At 30.8% G+C, this 18,944-nt stretch overlaps 2 protein-coding genes and 1 pseudogene across 3 annotated transcripts; 2 read left to right on the top strand and 1 right to left on the bottom strand.

Annotated features, from left to right (window-relative positions):
- Positions 1-6,363: 6,363 nt before the first annotated feature.
- LOC125807947 (dof zinc finger protein DOF2.1-like) lies at positions 6,364-8,480 on the top strand. The gene is made up of 2 exons (XM_049487702.1): positions 6,364-6,593; positions 7,285-8,480. Exons 1-2 carry the CDS (start codon positions 6,558-6,560, stop codon positions 8,155-8,157), a joined length of 909 nt encoding a protein of 302 aa, XP_049343659.1. The 5' UTR covers positions 6,364-6,557; the 3' UTR covers positions 8,158-8,480.
- Positions 8,481-13,873: 5,393 nt separating this feature from the next.
- On the top strand, positions 13,874-17,364 carry LOC125807872 (tetraspanin-3-like; annotated as a pseudogene). The gene is made up of 2 exons (XR_007441671.1): positions 13,874-14,417; positions 16,850-17,364. The product of XR_007441671.1 is annotated as a tetraspanin-3-like (transcript).
- A 68-nt stretch (positions 17,365-17,432) lies between these two features.
- LOC125807657 (tRNA-splicing endonuclease subunit Sen2-1-like) lies at positions 17,433-18,383 on the bottom strand. The gene has a single exon (XM_049487394.1). The coding sequence runs from the start codon at positions 18,342-18,344 to the stop codon at positions 17,613-17,615; it is 732 nt and encodes a 243-aa protein (XP_049343351.1). The 5' UTR covers positions 18,345-18,383; the 3' UTR covers positions 17,433-17,612.
- Between the last annotated feature and the right edge of the window lie 561 nt (positions 18,384-18,944).

Raw genomic sequence — 18,944 nt, 5'->3', positions numbered from 1 at the left:
CTCGAGAGATTACTTGATGAATTGGTGGTGCAAAGTTCATTACCCATACGTGTGTTTTGTGACAGCCAAGTTGTAGTTCATATTGCTAAAAATCCAGTTTTCCCTAAGAGAACAAAACATATTGAGGTGGATTGTCATTTTGTGAGAGATAAGCTTCAACAAGGACTAATTGCACTTCATTATATTTCCATAAACTCACAATTAGCAGACATATTTACCAAGGCCTTAACTAGAGTCAAGCACTCTACCATTCTAAGCAAGTTGTATGTAATCACACTACCTCCAACTTGAGGGGGGGGGGGGTGATAGAATTAGTTAAGACTTAGAGTTAGTTACTTAAAGTTAGTTAGGAGTCTGTTAAACACTGTTGAAGTAGTTAGTTACAATTAGTTGGTTAGTTGGCTATTCTCATGTTTTATTCATGTATATATACACAACTATTGTATTCATTATTCATTCATTGAGAAAGAAATAATACAGATCCTCTCTTCATTCTAGAATGACCCATTGTATCCTTTGTTCTTCTTTCTCTTTGAGCTTAATCTCCATTAATGGAGGAAGCTCACTGGTTTAATACTTCAATCAGTAATTCTATCATATACAAAAAATCAAATGACAAATATTTTGCATGTAAATTAAAACAGTTTAACTAGAACTACGAGTCGCATTGATTCGTTTGACATATTTTGAATTTGACAGTTTTAGTGGTAAAATGATAACTAATCATTATATAAAACAATTTTAATTGTAAACTGGTAAAGTTATTCAAGAAAACACAATCTAAATTAAGTGAGGCCAGAGCTGGACAACTTACTAACCACTAGTTATTAGTCAAACAAATGTCAAACAAACGGCTAACAATGCCATTTTCCTATTCTAAGTACGTAGTAGCTTGTTTTACGATGAAGCATAGCATATGACCAAAAAAGGAAAAAAAAATGACCATATAACCAATTAATTTTAAGGAAATTACCACCTTAAATATTACGGAAATTTGTTTACAACATATATGTTATATATAATATATTGTATATTTCGCCTATGTGAACTAAATTAGTTGTTCAAATGGTATATATTTGTAAATTTCTTTGAAATTATTTCACTGGACCAAAAAAAAAAAAGTCATAGAGACCTAGCTGGACACTAGATTCGTCCTATGATTAATACAAATGGTTGGTGCAACTTAACTTCCGTGTGAACTAAAATGATTACACTTGTCCTTGTTAAGTTTTATTTTTTTGGCATATGTGAAATCATATTATTAAATCATACTTGCTTCGGATTAGTATGTTTTACTTTAATGTAATAAAATTAATTATTTAATTAAGTAATCAATCAATTAAAGTTTATATGATTGTGTAGTTGGAAGAATGGGGCACTTGTAATTAAAATTCTTGGGATCTAATTGGCTTTGTCTTTGCCTAATCCATTTCAATCAATATTCTTCGTACCTAAGGTTGGGATAAATGTGAATACTTCGAGTTGAAGGAATTAATCCACCGGAAATTGCTCCTTCCTTCAACTAACTTGACTGCATAAATCACTAAATAAAAACTAATTTGTGTTTAATTAAACTAATTGATGTATGCTATATATTTAATTAGTATTACTTAAGGGTAAATATGGTTACGGAAATAAAATTATGAAGTTATTCACTATCAAAGGATGTGTTGCAGTGGATGAGACTGATTTTTCCTTTCTTTAATTATATATCTCAAATTTGAATCATGGATATCAAAAAAAAATTGGTAGGAAATGTTTTTTTTAATATAGCCCTATCCTATGCGAATTCGGCGTAGTCGAAGGATACCTCGATTATTCCATGAAGAAGTGACTATTATTGGGAACTTTTTTTACTCTATTTATGCATGGACTATTAATTAAAGTAACTAAACAGGCCAACAGCCGCATAATCTAGGACCACAGAGTTAAATTAAGCTAGCTAGTAGCACTGATTTATTCCAAGCATTAGTGTTCTTATGCTTATCTAATTAGTCTAATATTTTAAAAGGTAAAGCAACTCATTGCAATATGAAGAGTGTTTTAAAAGATTCGAGACAATCATAGAGACTTGATTTTGTAAGATTGACCCATTAATTATATGTACGTCTTAAAGAACGCATTGCGCATGTTTTAATATTATGTACTACGTACATGCATTGTTAACACCACCAAAGATTGTGGTAAGTAAAAATCTCAAATTCAAGATCCGAATATAATATTGTATTTTGTAGGGGTAATACTTTACCCTTTAACGTAAACATTTTCAGCACAAATTCAATTTAATTAGATTCCAAAATGAATATCGTACCCATACAAACAAAAAGAAATGTTATGGTTACATTTAAGAAGGCATTTCTCGAAACTGATAAAGTGAATAGAACGTTTCCCAATGAGCCAGCGCCTGCACGAAGCACAAGGCAAATCTTGTGTATGATTTCCTCATCTCATTAGAACGTTCTCTTCAATCTGAACAAAATTATTTCCTTCACTACTTCTATCATTATAGTGAAAATCCCAGACGCATGCACATTCTTTTCTTCCTTAAATTAGTACTTTATTTGTTCAATTTTAACGTGACATATATTTTTAAAAAATTAGAATAATTTTTAGATTTTATAATCTTAAATTAATAATATATAAAATATTTTTTAATTTAATTTTGTGATATAAAACAATTCATATAGATAATGAAAAAAATATTATTGTAGTACTAGTGATAGACTGATAGTAATACTCACAAAGAGCAGATGCATTATAATGCAAAGAGAAGTATTGAAAATACTCATAAACTTGACGTTAATTATTAATTTCATTTTTTAACTATATATCGACAACCTTAAAAACACTCAACGATTTGACTAACTCAACTTAAATACACCATCCATCTACCATATGTCATAACAAGTGGCTTCAAATTTCTGTAGGAGTGTATGACTTTTAATAAGAAATTGAAAGAAGTATGAAAATATGCACATTTAAATATGACAAGAATTTAGGGATATACTTCACTTGTATAGCAAGGTTATGAATATATCTAAATTCATTTAGTCAAATAGAGAACTATTTTGAAGATGGTAATAAACAAAATTAATAATTCACCTAATTTCACTTTTTTATACATGGAGGCTCTGTTTTTTATACATTCCACAACAGTACTTCCCTCTACTTTCACTTTTTTTGAGTCAGTTGGTGTTTTATTTGAATGAAGCCAAAATTTTGACCAGTCAACTAACTTGACTGATCCCCATGTCATATTCAATTCTTCATCATCAAACATCCTGTCCCACATTTGTTCCATGTGCCTACCACTAAAGAGGAATGGTTTAATTCTAAAAAAATAGTAATATTATTGTTATTATATCGAGGCCTCTCATACGTATTATTGGTTCTAAATTGAGATGATTACAAAAACTTTTACTCCCACACTCCTTTTTACTTGTCCATTATATTAAGAACGATTATTTAATAATATTTGTTCAGTTTAAAAAATTAAAGAGATAATGTTTCTTAAGATGTGTCAAGTCAATAATAGACAACTATGATTTTAGAGAAAATAACATGTTTTTGAATTATTTTAGCTTCGCTAGCAATACTGTCAAAAACAAATTTGGTTCAAATTTAAATCATTAACAAACAAATTTGATTGCTTTCTACAATTCACTTATATTAATCCAAACAAGAAAACATATATGTAGAAATTAATTAGTTATTCATGACAAAACAAGAATATTTTAGTTAAATAGGGAGTACCTTTTATGATATTGCTATTAAATGATAAAGAAATATAGTTTTTCTTTAGTGGAAGTGGAGTAGTATTTTGAAAAAAATAGAGGCAAAATATATACAAAAATTGGGAGGGAGTATGAAAATTTTGAAATGAAAAAGGAAGGAAAAAAAAAAATTGTTCATAGGATCCGAAGATAATCAATGAGTGGTAGGATCAATGATTGATTGATAGTTTTTTTCTATGAAATGATTATTCATTGTAAATGCTGTTACTGACAGATGATGACACCTTAGAATATTATTTCTATGTTCCTGTTCTGTTACTTTGATGACATATACTACTATTACTTACAACTAACAAATTTAAGAATATACTTACTCCGTTAATTTTTACTTTTCCACGATATTACCGAGTATTTTCATCAAGAGGCCATGAGGAAATTACAATAATAACAATTGCTCATCAATTATTTTCTTAGCAAAATAATATTTAATGTGTTTTGATTTGTTTTTCATGGAGTATTTTTTTTAGTTCATAATATTTTTTAGAAATTCTTCAATTCTAACTTTCTCACAAAGATAAAGTAATACTTTGATATAGACCTTTAGTTTAAAATATAAAATTCAAATTATTTTATTAAAATCAGATAATAAATTAAATTATAATCTTACTACTCTATTTATATCGCTCAAGTAATTAAACTAGTCTAATCAGAATTAATAGGGAAAAAACAATCTTGAAGAAAAAGAATTGTGTTGTACTCATATGTCAGAAAGTTCAGATTTTAGGTGGACAAGTGTTAGATTCTCCATGTTTGTTTTCACATGAGTATATTTCTGTCAACACATTTCTTCAAGCACAAATTAGCTCACACCTATATAGCTCTAGTACCACTGTCTCATCACACATGGCACTCATATAACGTAAACTTTGTGTTTAAACAATCAACTCAATAACGGTGAATTCAATAACTTTTATTCAAGATAAATTTATATTTATATTTGAAAATTTATCAAATATGTATCAATATTTCAAACTAACTAATTAATCTTCAAATTTGGATTTTCCATGAAAACTAATTAGGGTGATAAAGACAAGTCACATGGAAGAAGAGTACTTTGGGTTAAGCATGCAAAATAAAGGTGTACCTGATCCAAGTGGCCATTTTTCCCTCTTTGTATCATCACTTGTCCATTTCAATTATAGCCTTTAACTTGTAGCCACTCGACATATATATACCCACGGCTCCTGTTGTTGTTGGGTCCAAATATATATAAATGCACCAAACATCAAAATATTCTTAAAATTATTTTCATTTTTTATTTGAGACCAAAACTTTATTCCATTTTTTTGTGGGGATATTGGAGCCAAGCTTAGGTTCATCATTCAAACATATTTAATTTGTACATGAAAATGAAAATTAAAAGAAAATTTTAATAGAACTAAGATGATTTTAAGAAGAAAGTGCACCTCAATTATTATGTTTTTATTTTAATAAAGTTTGTATAACCGAAATGGCATGAGCAGGTACAGGACAAGGTGCGCTTACATAATGGGACAAAGAATGAGATCTCTACATCAATCATATGCTCATTTGTTTTTTCTTTATATAATTCTTTTAATATATAATTTCTAATTAAAACTTTTTAGACATCATATTTTTTACGTATACGCTTTCATTATTTAGTCTTAGTTAAATTAATAACATATATTGTCATTTATTTACCATTCATGAATACCCTTTGACCATAGATATGATTTCAGATATTTAAAGATTAATACAAACAAGTATTTGTTTATCAATTTAGTGCATCATTTCAACTTTTAACTTTCAAATTGGAAAAATAAGTTCGAAGAGTAATTCATGAAAAGTACTAGTTTTTGCTAAAATTTATATCCAAACACGAAAACACCTAGGAAAATCTAAAAACTTTGTTATCGATTTACATGAACTCATTAATATTTCCTGAAATCCTCCATGTATGTTCAAAATTTTACTAAATACTTGCACATTTTGTTTATTATGAATTTAGTTATTATTATATTATTATATTGTACTCCCTCTGTCCCTAATTACTTGTCCACTTTTGAATTGACACACCTATTAAGAAATCAATTAATGACATAATGAGTTTACCATTTTACCCCTATTAATTGTGAAGTGGATGAAAAGTTCTGTATTTTTCAAAGTAATTAGTCATTTAATTGAGGATATAATAGATAAAAAAAATTGTTCTTTCTTGATTTGTCAAAATGGACAAGTAATTATGAACAGCTATAAATCAAAAAGTAGATAAATAATTAGGGACAAAAGGAGTGTAACTTAATAACTTATAATAAAAGGAAGAAGATAGGAAAATAGAATGAAAGAATTAGGAAACTTGAAGCAAGAAGGGACCCATTGTGGGCATATACAGTTAGATTTTCCACTCCTTTGTCCCCTAAATATTACAGACCTAAGCCTTACACGTATTTCCTTATCTTATTTCTAAAAATTTTGCTTTATTTTTCTCTCTCACACACACAATAAGACATTGTACTTAAGCAACAACCCCCCCCCCCACACACACACACCCCACACCCATCCTCACCCCTACTTTGTCTACATTTATATATATATTGAGTTTGAGAAAGAGGCACTCACAAGTTGTTCTCTCTTGGCTTTTTCATAATTTTCTCTCCTTTTCTTAGCAAAATTCAAATATTTTCTTGTGCTTATTATTCAAGAGATCAATTAAGTACCAAAAAAAACATTAAACCATCTTGGAGGATTAATTAAGTTTTAATTAAGCTCTAAGTTTTGTGTTGTTTCTAGCTGTACTTAGTGATGGATCCCTCTAGTGCGCAGCATCAACATCTTCAGGTAAATTAATGAAGTTGCATTAATTAGTAGTAGTAATGATGGTTTAATTTCTTTTGTTGTTATGTCAATTAATTTTCTTGGAGCTCTTTTGATTCAATTTCTTACTTGTGTGTTATTTTTTCATTTTCCATTTCCTTTCTCTGAGATTTTGTAAAAAAAAAAAAATCAAAGCTAGAACTACCAATCTTGATATGGAGTGAGTCTTTAATTTTACCCCAAAAAAGAGTTTATTCTATGAATTGAAATACCCCCTAAAAAAGACCTACTTTATGTGCCTAACTTCTAAGGAGAGTAGTGTAGACTCTTGTTACTTTTGCTAATTTTGTAAATTTCTTTTCTTTCACGACTGTTGCTATATAGCCTAAGAACAAATTAAATTGATGCTAGCTGATCTTTACAAATTTAAAGTCACTCATCCCTTTAAGAAAATTATGTTGCTTTTCAAGTTAAAGATTTGATTTTTGAATGTCAAAAGTAAGGCATTCATACATCAATACTATATTCTTATAAGTGGAGTCTGGGAGGTAAAAAAGATGTTCGGTTCAAAGAAATGTATTATAAGTAGGAAATCAAAATATTAAGATACAAGACATTTATATGAAGCAAAAATATATAGCTAATAGTTCTTAACAATGTTTTTTTGTGTGTGTGATATCAAGTTCTGATATTTATAGTTAATTGTGTTGTTTAGGAATTGTCTTCTCAAACCCTAGAAAGCATGTTGGTGAGTACAAAGCCACAACAAGAAGATCCAAAGAAGCCAAAGCCACCAGAGCAAGCAATAAATTGTCCAAGATGTGACTCTTCCAACACCAAATTTTGCTACTACAACAACTATAGTCTCTCTCAACCTAGATACTTTTGCAAATCATGTAGAAGATATTGGACCAAAGGAGGAACATTAAGAAATGTTCCAGTTGGAGGAGGCTGTAGGAAGAACAAAAGGTCATCATCAAGAAGTAGTAGTATTAGTAGCCAAGATCAACATTCCATTATCAACACTCCTAATAATCCATTTTCCTATGATTCTAGTGATTTGAGCCTAGCATTTGCTAGGCTCCAAAAACAAGGAAATGGGCAATTGGGATTTGAAAACCATGGTAATATTTCAATGATGTGCAATGAAAATCCAAGTGGAATATTTCTTGATGCACTTAGGGGTAATACTGGATTTCTTGAAAATAATAATCCAATGAATGGATTAATTCATCAACAGAATTTGTACTATGGAGTTGGGAATATTATTAATGGGGACATGGGATTACATAATGTGGAAAATGGTGGATTAGGGGTGAATAACAATGATCAAGAAATGGGATTAATGCATAATTATGATCAAGAAATAAGCAGTGGTGTAACAACATCTACAACAATGACCACAGTCAAACAAGAGATGTGCAACATGACTAAAGATCAAGGTGATCACAACAGAGTTTTGTGGGGATTTCCATGGCAAATTAATGGAGAAGGAAATAATATGGCTGATTTTGATTCAACTAGGAGAATGTGGAATGGAGTTGGTGGATCTTCTTGGCATGGACTTCTCAATAGCCCTCTCATGTAGTATACTGTCTGACTAATTTAGATTCACGTTGAACAGGATCCAGTGATTAATGTGAACTCACGCTGAGTAAGATCCATAAAAAAACGTTTTTTATTAGGAATTTCTCTATTTTCAGGGTTGGAGTTTGCTAAGCAAAAATAGAAGAATTTTGTTCTTAGATTAGAGTTGAAGGTTAACTTAATGATCTTGAGTTGTGTAAAGAGATTTGGTTCACTTGAATCATCTCTCTCTATTTTTTTTTTTCTTTTTTGGGATGTCTTTTTTAGGTGTCTTCTTTGTGGATTGACAAACTAATTAATGAAAGTTGATTTATTTTTCTTCAATCTACTTGTACTGACAGACATCCAGTGAATATGTAGAATTTTGTTGGTTTATTTAAGGAAAATGACTTTGATTCATAGAATCAGACATCGATATTTCATAGATGATTAATAAAGTTTGAATTCTTTCATAATGGTGATTGGTGGGTACTACAATATTATTTTGTCTGCACATGATGTTACATTATTAATTAAAAAATGTGTAGCTTGTTTTCAAGATATGTTATCATGATTGTTTCTTATTTTTAGGTCGATCTTATTTAATTGTTTATTTATATTTGAAACATTACTATGATCCGTTCATTTATTTTTAGTTGTCCAATATATTAAAAATAGATTTTCATTTGTATTGATCCATTTTATCATATTAAGATAAAAATAAATTGTTTCAAATTATTCCTCAAGTCTACTATACTAAAGTCTAGCTTTTATTATTATTATTATTATCCATTTTTAGAAACTTCTACCTTTTTACTTCATTTATGACTCGTATTCATAATTTTAAGATTAAATGTGAAAGGTATTTATTATATGAGCAACTCTGTTTGTCTATTGAAGCCTAGCTATGTTCAACGTGAACGAATAGAAAAGAAAGTCACGATGGGAGTAGGATGGAATAATTAATGAGATTTGCTGGATTATTCTCTTCTTTCTAAGCAAAACAATGGAATTTTAATGAAGCATGAGCACCAATCTCGGGGTAGATTTTAAGATTTTAGATCTCTCTTCTCTTGCCTAACCAAATCCACACTGAGATTTCAGCGTGACAAAGATCATAATATTTTAATATTGTGGTAAATTCTAAAACGACCAAGATTTTGCGGCCAAATTTAATATATTGTCGGTCAAGAATTATTTCCCATTTGATATTTTCTTATTTGGTATTTACATCAAATAAATAAACATATTATGGATGATATAATATATATGTTTATATTCATAGGCGAAGTCAAGATTTAGAGTTTGAGGGTTCTAAATTTCTGTAATAACTGTCAATTACTTTTGTTAGGGGTTCACAAATAATATACGTATATAGTTAATTAATTTTCTAATATAAATAGGGAGTCTACAAAAAAAGCTATTGAATTCATCTGAACCCATAAACCTCCACCTAGCTCTACCTCTATTTATATTTACACTTCTACCACCCTAATTAATTAATATATATTTTTCGCTGCACCTAAATTTTTAAATCATGACAAGTTAAATTGATTTTACATAAACATACCATAAAATTAAGTATAGTAAATTGACATTATGTTTCGATCTCAGTGTGGATCTGGGACCCCCCCACCACCAACACCACACACATATATATCACACCAAATTGAATCTTGCAATCTCTTTTTTTTTTGGCAGAAATTTCGACGTATAATATTTGACGATGTCAATATCCGAAAAATAGTACAAATAAATTTAAATTTTTATAAATGTCAATTTCCATGTCGATAGCATAATATTCCAGCTGTTCTTGCAGTATTTTTTCTTCTTTTTTTTTCCATAATTTCCACGTGCATATATATTTTAGAGACGCAAAAAAAGACATTCGTCAAACCTAGGAAGGACAGTCATATATTTTCTCCTGATAGAATGAATTAATTGAATTCTGCCCAAATTCATTGTTTCTAATATTTACTATTTATTAGACAGAGACCGCTCAGCTGCTGATTTATGATGTGGTAGGAAGAAAACATGTTCCAGCAAACCACCGCCCAGTTGAATTCTGATCCAACAATGTTGCAATCTTGAACACTAATAAGTTAATTTGGTGAAAGGTCAGACGTTGAATGTGTAGTTTATTCTGGGATGTTGTCCACACAAATATATGAGAGAGAAATAACGTAATAATCGAAAAGTTGAAAAGAATTAGCTATCATGGCATGACTAGTCATAAGGTATGCACTAAACCTTCATAAGACAAGACGATACTCTACCCCTACTAGCATTAATTCTACCCTATTATGCAACATTCACTCCTTCCTAGCTAAACTCAATTCTTCGTTAATATAAAAATGCGCCATATTCCATCTAATTAATCATCTCTCAAATACTTAATTAATTTATTTTGTATCACAAATTCATTTAATTTTGTCTAGTTTGACTTTGTTTGTTCTTTCACTGACTATGGGTTAAACACTTAAAATTGATTTAAAGGAGTACAATCTACATCAAGTGCTGAAAAATATGATTTTTAGGTCTTGAAACTGATTTTATCAAAATACGTAATAGTGTATTTAAATAGAAGTATTGAAACTGATAACATCAATAATAGGTTTGGTAAAAATGTTTGATACATCCTTAAAACTACTTGTAAAAAAATATAAATTTAAAAATATTTTTACATAAAAAAGGACCAATGATGAAAATAGTATTAACTGGAACTGGAAGTGAAAAGCTGCTAGCTGGATTTGGGAGTTTCAGGGCCCAACATAGTTTTTGGGCTAAGACCAAGCCCATAAGTATGGGCTATTGCAGTACCATATACGTTTCTGGCCCACCCAGCTATTAAAGCCCACATCGACTTCCAATAAACAAATGAATCTTTATAGATATTTGGAAAAATTATCTACCCCGTTGTGTTAGCTTTTACAAATAAATGGACATTATGCTTGGATATATGCGTAGCTCATATAATATTACATTTTGTATTTTGCAAAACCTTCAATATTTTTTATTGTGTGAAACATAATATTCACTTCCACCACTACGTACGAACTCCGTGCTAAATTATTTACAGCAAACAATTTATTTTGATAAAATATGGCTAATTTGTCATTAAATAGAATTAACAATAAATTTGCTAACAAATTTACTTATCGCTAATTTTAATTTATGTAGTATGTACTTTCACCAATTTAAAATTTGAAAAGAAAATTCTCATGTATCTTTATAAGAGGGTCATTTCGTAATAAGGATATGGCCAAAGACAATCCGGGGCGGGATTAGAGGGGTGTTCATCCGTATCTCTTCAACAAAAAATGAAGTTATATATAAGGTTAAAAAAAATTCAGTATAGATAGAGATATTTTGAATTTAAAATTAATTATTTTGAAGTTTCAAGTCCAAATTTTATGCATTACATGATTTGATTTTTTAAATCCTTTTTATGAAAATTTTGAATACGCAAGGAAGACAACCTATCTAGATGATGATAGTGCTAAATTATAATTAGGTTAGGACGTTAGGTGCTGTCATAGTTAGTATTTAATTTGCATGCACGACACTTTCGCAATATCTTTTATTGCATATTTGAGGCTCATTAACAACTTGGGAATTTGTTATATAGTTCAAATTTTTAAATGAAAAAAGATAAGCCACTACATAAATTAAAGCTAGTCCTTTACGATAATGGATATATATGGACTCAGGAAACCGGCGAAGATAGATAAGGTAAATTAATTGCAGAATTATAATTAAAAAATATAATTTTAAAATAATTTAGTTCGCAAATTAAATGATCCCGTGTCATTTCTGAGGGAAAATATATGAATTGCCTAAGATAACATATATGATAGAGCTAAATTATAATTAGGTTAGGTGCTCTCATAATTAATATTTAATTTACATGCATGACACTTTCTCTGTATCTTTTTTATTGCATATTTAAGTCTCATTGCCAACTCAGGAATTTGTTATATGGTTCCAATTTTTTAATTAAAAAAAAAACCACTACAACCTTTATCATAATGGATGGATATGGGACTCAGCAAAGTGGCGGTTTAATTGACCCTCCTCCTTATTCGAAAATTACATTTACTTAAATAAAGTAAAACTTAATGTTTTGTTTTTATAGGCGAAATGTTTAATTCTCTTTGACATCAATTAATAGCAAGCGCTGTTGTTTTCAAAGCTACTAAGTACGTAACTACTAATTCTTGATACATGAGATAAGTTTAATTAATTTGTAACTAAAGTTATCAGTTTTAAAGTTCAAATATTAATTAATTCAATAGAAGACTTTGTACTAAATTCACCAATACGGTTCCGCCAGAGTTCATCCATAAATGGCTTATTGACTTTGATCATCATGCAATTAGTCTTTGATCAACTTAATTATAATCATTTTACTTCACTCAATCAAACACTTTAATCTTTGAGGTCAAGAAAAAGACAACGTCAAGTATCTCCATAAATCATCTTATATATATATATTGACAGAAGGGGTTGGTTCATGGTTGGGGTGTGTGTGGGGAAAGACAAATGTTCGTCATACTGTCCTAGTGATCCTAATTACGTCTATGTAACAACCTTTATCACCCTCTCATGACCCTTGAACCCAAAAATAAAGAAAAAGAGCAAATCACCATCTCATTTTATAAAATATAAATTTATTATTATTTTTTATTTTTCACATGTGTCCGTCTTGAGGTTTGGAGTCTTATTTATTAAAACGCTCCTTAACCAAAGGCAATTTTATAGCACGGCTCAAACCTGAGGTCTTTGATTAATGATGAAATAACTACTTACCACTTTGCCACATTCCATAACTGATAGTATAAGTTATTAGAAACACAATTTATCAATATTTTTAAGAAAATGTTAAGCTTTTACCATATTTCACTCCATTTTTTACCCTAATTATTATTATTATGAAGAAGAGTAACACTCTTAAGAAAAGGGGAGATTTTGGGAGATTTTTTTTTTCGGTATCTCTTTATGAAATTGTTTTAATTTATATCTTCCTTTTCTTTAAAAAAAAATCCTATTTTTACACAAAATTAAAAAAATTATTTTCTTTAATTCAATTCATAAACACACAAATTATTTATTTTATTTTTAAAAAAAAAACATAGCACAAAAATTTACCCATTCATCATCTCAACTGTACCAAGTCAAATGCAGGGACTAGGTAGGATGCTGACAAATAAAAAGGGTGCTTCTGTCACTTCACTTCACACTTACCCTTTTGCTTACCATCACTTGCACTCTGTTTGGATAGTTGATAAGTATACTTCATAATATATTGTATAGTATTATTTTAATAATATTTAGAAAGGTTGTATTATTCTTCATTATTACATAATGTTGCACAATAACAAAAAAAATAGTATACAATAGATACACTATGAAAAGATAGAGTAAAGACAAGATAAAAAAAAAATTCACACCAAATCAGTCACTACACAAAAAAATAAATAAAATTCATCGTAACTTAATGATGATTTAAACATACAATAAAATTTAAAAACAATTAATAAACATTATATTTAAATTAATAATACAATAGAACGCTAACAACCATCCAAACAAGATTTTAATAGGAAAGACCCTCATCTTTTCTCTGTTCTTTCCACAGTACTCATAAAGAAAGACACTTCCTTTTTCTTCATTCAAAAACACTCTCATATCAACAACAAAAAAAAAAACTTTCAAGAAAGTACATATACAAGACACCCCAAAAAATAAAAAACAGAGCTTTTTCACTATGAGAACCAGTAACCATTTAATAGGTCTAGTAAATTTCTTAACATTTCTTGCATCAATCCCAATCTTGGGTGGTGGAATATGGTTAAGTAGCAGAGCAAACAACACAGATTGCTTAAAATTTCTTCAGTGGCCCTTAATAGTTATTGGGGTTCTATTATGGTTGTTTCTTTAGCAGGTTTTGCTGGTGCTTGTTATAGAAACACTTTCCTTATGTACCTTTACCTTTGGGTTATGTTTTTTATCATTGCTGCTTTGATTGGATTTGTCATATTTGCTTATGCTGTCACTGATAAAGGGTCGGGTCGACCCGTTATGAACCGGGTCTACTCAGAGTACCATTTGGAAGATTACTCTGGGTGGTTGGAAGAAAGAGTTGCAAGTCAGAGTTATTGGTCAAAAATCAGTTCTTGTATTAGGGATTCTCATGTTTGTGGTAAGATGAGAAGGACTTATAATAGAGGAATTCCAGAGCCTGTTGAGGTGTTTAATCTTAGAAGGCTTAGTCCTCTTGAGGTAAGTGTTAAAGATTTTTTTTATTTTTTTTATTTTTGTGGTTAGTTTTCACTCTGTTTTTATGGTACTATATGATTTGAGTTCTACTATGAATAATGTTTTAAGAGGAAAATATAATTTGTTTTGCTCCTGATTATTTTCTTGTTTGTTGTTTTAACATCAATATGAAACATGATTAGCCTCATAGGAATATAGTCGAGGTGTGGACACTGATATTTAAAAAAATATGATTAGTAAACTGCATAATTTCACTTATTGAATTACACTTATATGTAGGTGTTGTATTTTAGTTTATTTTTAACTTTTTCATGTTTAGTTTGTTAAATATTTCGGAGAACATTTTTCTGAAAAAAATGACTTTTCTAGTGGCATAAATATTGAAAAATATAAAATATGACTTTTTTTAGTGACATTTTAAGTTAATCATCCGCTCCTAACCTTTGCCCCTTGACCACCCCATCCCCTCTGCCCCTGACACAACCTCACCTCTGCAATGTTTGTAAATGCTCTTCGGATAATTTTAATTTGCTCACTTATCAAACATTAAAAAATATTTACTTGAACATTTTTTTGTTTTTCTAAAAAATATTTTCTGTTCGGACAAGCACACTCTGCATGTACATCTGTTTTTAGGGAATTGACGCTACTGTCCCAACTATGCACAATTATTTAACATATTTATGTGTAGATTATAGATAAGTGAGTTGCCAACAGATATGCCTCTTGTCAATTTCCAACCTACCAAGAAGGAAATAAAACAAAAAGAGAGAAAAAAAAAACAGAGAAAAGCAACCAACTTCAACTGATTGAATTTAATATGATTTTTATACAAATAATAATAATAATCATGTGCATAATGAAATGATTAGCTTCCTCACTAGCACCAACGGATGTGGTGCAGTGGATGGGCTGTTGCTCCCTTGATCAAGAGGTTCCTGAATCGAGTTTTGGGTATAAAAAATGGAGTGCTATCCTTGAAGGGCCCTTGCCTAACACGAATCCAAAATAGTCTGACTCCAATATAAAGTAGGAAAAATATTTGCTTCCTCAGTGACAAAACAAAAAGTGGGGACAATTAGAATTAACATTCTCTGGGGGTTTCTTTTCCTCTCTTGGCTTTTCAATGTGGTTAGGGTTATCCACTTTTTTTAATCTTTATTATATTTAGTGACGAGACATTTTACCAACTTTTCTATTGTTGTCTAATGAATGCTTCCACAATTTTAAAAGGTAGATATTTTTTGCTGCAATAATGTGGTGCTTTTGACCTGTGACAAAATGCATGTTTTATGAGTCTGGAATCTGGATGTTAGCTGTTTTGGACTCATCTTGATTTTATTCATTTTGCTTTACTTCTCTTGGTAGAATATCCTCTTTTCAAGTGGTCCAAGGTAAAAAAAGAAAACAAAAGACAAACTTTTTCTAGTTTATGTCACTTTAACCACATATTTCCCTGATGTAACATAGATCAACATGTCAAAAAAAAAAAAAAAAGAAATTTTATAGTATGTCTTCAATCTAATTTGCAAGTGGCATTACATCGTGTGCAGATAAATTTTACTGTTGCGGACATTTTGGTGTTGAAAACACTTATTGCTTCAATCAGTGTCTAATATTAAATAATCTTAAAAAATATCTATCACTACCAAAAGAAAATAGTGTTCACAAGGTTGATGTTGATGTGAATGACTATAGTTTGTTTTGGAAAAAGATTGAAGCCTAACTTTTCCAGCAAGCTCCAAAAGTTAGGCCCCCCAATTATTGACATATCACATATGTGCTCTTTGAAGAGCAAGAGAGGCTATGTGTGCTAGATACTTAAATGTCTAACACAGAATTAACTGTGTCTGTTTGAACTTAGCAAAATGTAGCCAATCCTAAGAGTAGTTGTAGGTTGATGAAGAAAGTAAAAATAGTCTATCTTGATGAATCATTTGATCTAAATAGAATAGGATGAATACACAAGATTCATATATTCGATCTCAACTAATGAGGAATGACGTGTAGTTTCACTGAAATATTTTCACCTACCTCGATGTGTATCTTCATTTTTCTTTTCTTGGATCGGGACTCTTCCTTGAAAATCCCAAGCTGTCGCCAAATTATTGAATTGAGGATCATACAGTATAGCTGCTTGATTCTCCTTATTGCTATATGGGTATGACTATTCTTGCTTTTAACATTTATACAAGCCCAAAGTGCTTAGCTAAGATCCTTGATGATGGATTCATAAACCATTAGTGCTTCAGTCGTGTGTTGAGTGATGCATGCAGGTTAGGCATACCTAAACAGGCAAATAGATTTGAACCTTGTTCCTACATGACTTGATCAATTCGATCAGACATGCATTTGCCATCTATTTTCATTGTTCAAATCTTTTGGAAGTTACTTAAAAACAATCTTTTTGACATAGTTTTGAACTTTTTATGTAGTCTGGTTGTTGCAAACCCCCTACAGAATGTGGGTACACTTACCTGAATGAGACGGTGTGGAACCCAGGAAGCGGGATCGTAGGAAGTGATCCTGATTGTGGTAGATGGAGCAATTATCAACAGCAACTCTGCTATAACTGCAACTCTTGCAAAGCTGGTGTTCTGGCAAGTCTGAAAAAGAGTTGGAGGAAAGTGTCTGTCATCAACATTGTCATATTGATCATTCTTGTGATTATGTATATGGTTGCAATAGCAGCCTTTAGGCACAACAAACGGATCGATAATGACGAGCCTTATGGAGAAACCAGGATGGAGAAATCTCAACCAAGCAGGATACACTTCTAAGAGCTTCCACATGACAAGACAGTAAAGCTTGTAATGTATTTTTCCTATGTTTGTCATTGCTATCTTGTTAGAACAAAATGCTTTCATCATACTTCACCTGCCCCTTCTTTTCCCCCAAGAAAATTGACTATATATCTTATATTTTTCAATTGATTCTCCAAAACTTTTTATGCCTGGGTTCTCTTTGAACTGATTTTTTGGAATAGGTTAGTTCTTTCCCAATGCAACAACTTGTTTTAAGTGCAATAACAAAGGATTGTTTACCATTTCTACTGGGCATAAAGTCAGCCCAAAATGCCTACAACAAATAGGTAGATTAAACACGGCTTACAGAGTAGTAATCATAGTGCTTTTAAATCACAATACAATTACTAAACTAGAACAAGATAAAGTAGGAGTTAATCTTGAATCAGTCAACCTACTTTACTCTTGAGTCAGATTTAACATTTTTCTCACGGCCTTGCTCTGGACTCCATCTTGTGATTGTTCTCTCTTCAACAACATAATTATCTAAGCACGACGGAGAAGTTGCACAACTTTGCTGTTCTTCAATGTTGAGAATTAATAATGTTTTCGCCACACTACCACAAAGGCGAAGAGTGCAGTGGAAGTCGGACCAAACCTTCAAGCGGCCATTTGCATTACCATCTTGTGCTGATAAAACTAGCACAGCATATTCAGAATGTACCAAGGCAGGATGATGACGATAGGCAACAAAGTCTACCCCATACTGAGAGCCCGATCTAACCACCCAGTTCTTACTTCGAAGGTGAGAAAAAGCTTTGAATAGGATAGGAAAATTTTCCCTGCTTGATGTCATATGCTTCCATAACTCGTCACCGTTCAGTTCAGTATCATTGTGGTCAACAATCTTAATGCATTTTAGAGAATGTTGAAGATAAAAAGCTTCTTCCGTGGAGAGCTGAAACCATTGCTCATTCTTTTCTAATGTTACCCTAGGCCTACCAAAACATGCACGATTGAGGAGGTCAGTTAGTTCTGCATCTGCTTTAAGAAGCACACCCGTACCAGAAAGCAGTCCTTTAGAATTGGAGCTGATCAGAGAAGATTGGAGTTGGCTGACTATTTCTGAAATGGGATCTGCAAGAGCTTGAACTTCTGCTCCTTTTCCTTTCCACCTTGACCCCATTATTCACGTTCACAGCAAAAAAAAGAAACTCTAAATTCAAGATATTCTGATTTACACCTGTTTGGAGAACCAACATTGCACCCAAAAAATTGCAATAAACCAGTTACACAACACATGATCATTAGAAAAACAGACACCAGGTACAAAATTTCAAAAGTATAAATGAAATTGCATTTTGCAACAGTAGAGAATATGCCTATGAAGTCTTTGCTAAAGTTACCAGTATTAAGAGTAAGAAACATCTTATAGTATTATACAGTTCATGAAATGTTGTGTCCTTTTATCTCCAACATAATTCAACTTAAATCTATGAAACGGTTGTTCCAAAGGTCATGCTTTAAAGCATTTTGTCATACAAGTATTGGCAGTAACGAAGTAGTAAAACAACTTAAATGATCCAAATAAAGAATTCATCAAGCAGAGCATGACCTTGTGAAAGAAAGCAAACATATTGCAATTCAGAAAAGGCAGCAGTTAACAAAGAACTCAGCCCTCCATAAGTGTAGATGGAGCTCTTCAAGGATTTCACACATGCAGCTCTCCATATATGCTTTAATGATTTAGCTGTCTATATTGCTACCTACTTCTAAGAGATGTACT

The sequence above is a fragment of the Solanum verrucosum genome, unplaced genomic scaffold, assembly GCF_900185275.1.
Source record: "Solanum verrucosum unplaced genomic scaffold, falcon-dt-bn FXZP01000183.1, whole genome shotgun sequence".
NCBI lineage: Eukaryota > Viridiplantae > Streptophyta > Magnoliopsida > Solanales > Solanaceae > Solanum > Solanum verrucosum.
The sequence above is the reverse complement of the archived record's forward strand: the minus strand, read 5'-3'. Positions and strand labels throughout refer to the sequence as shown.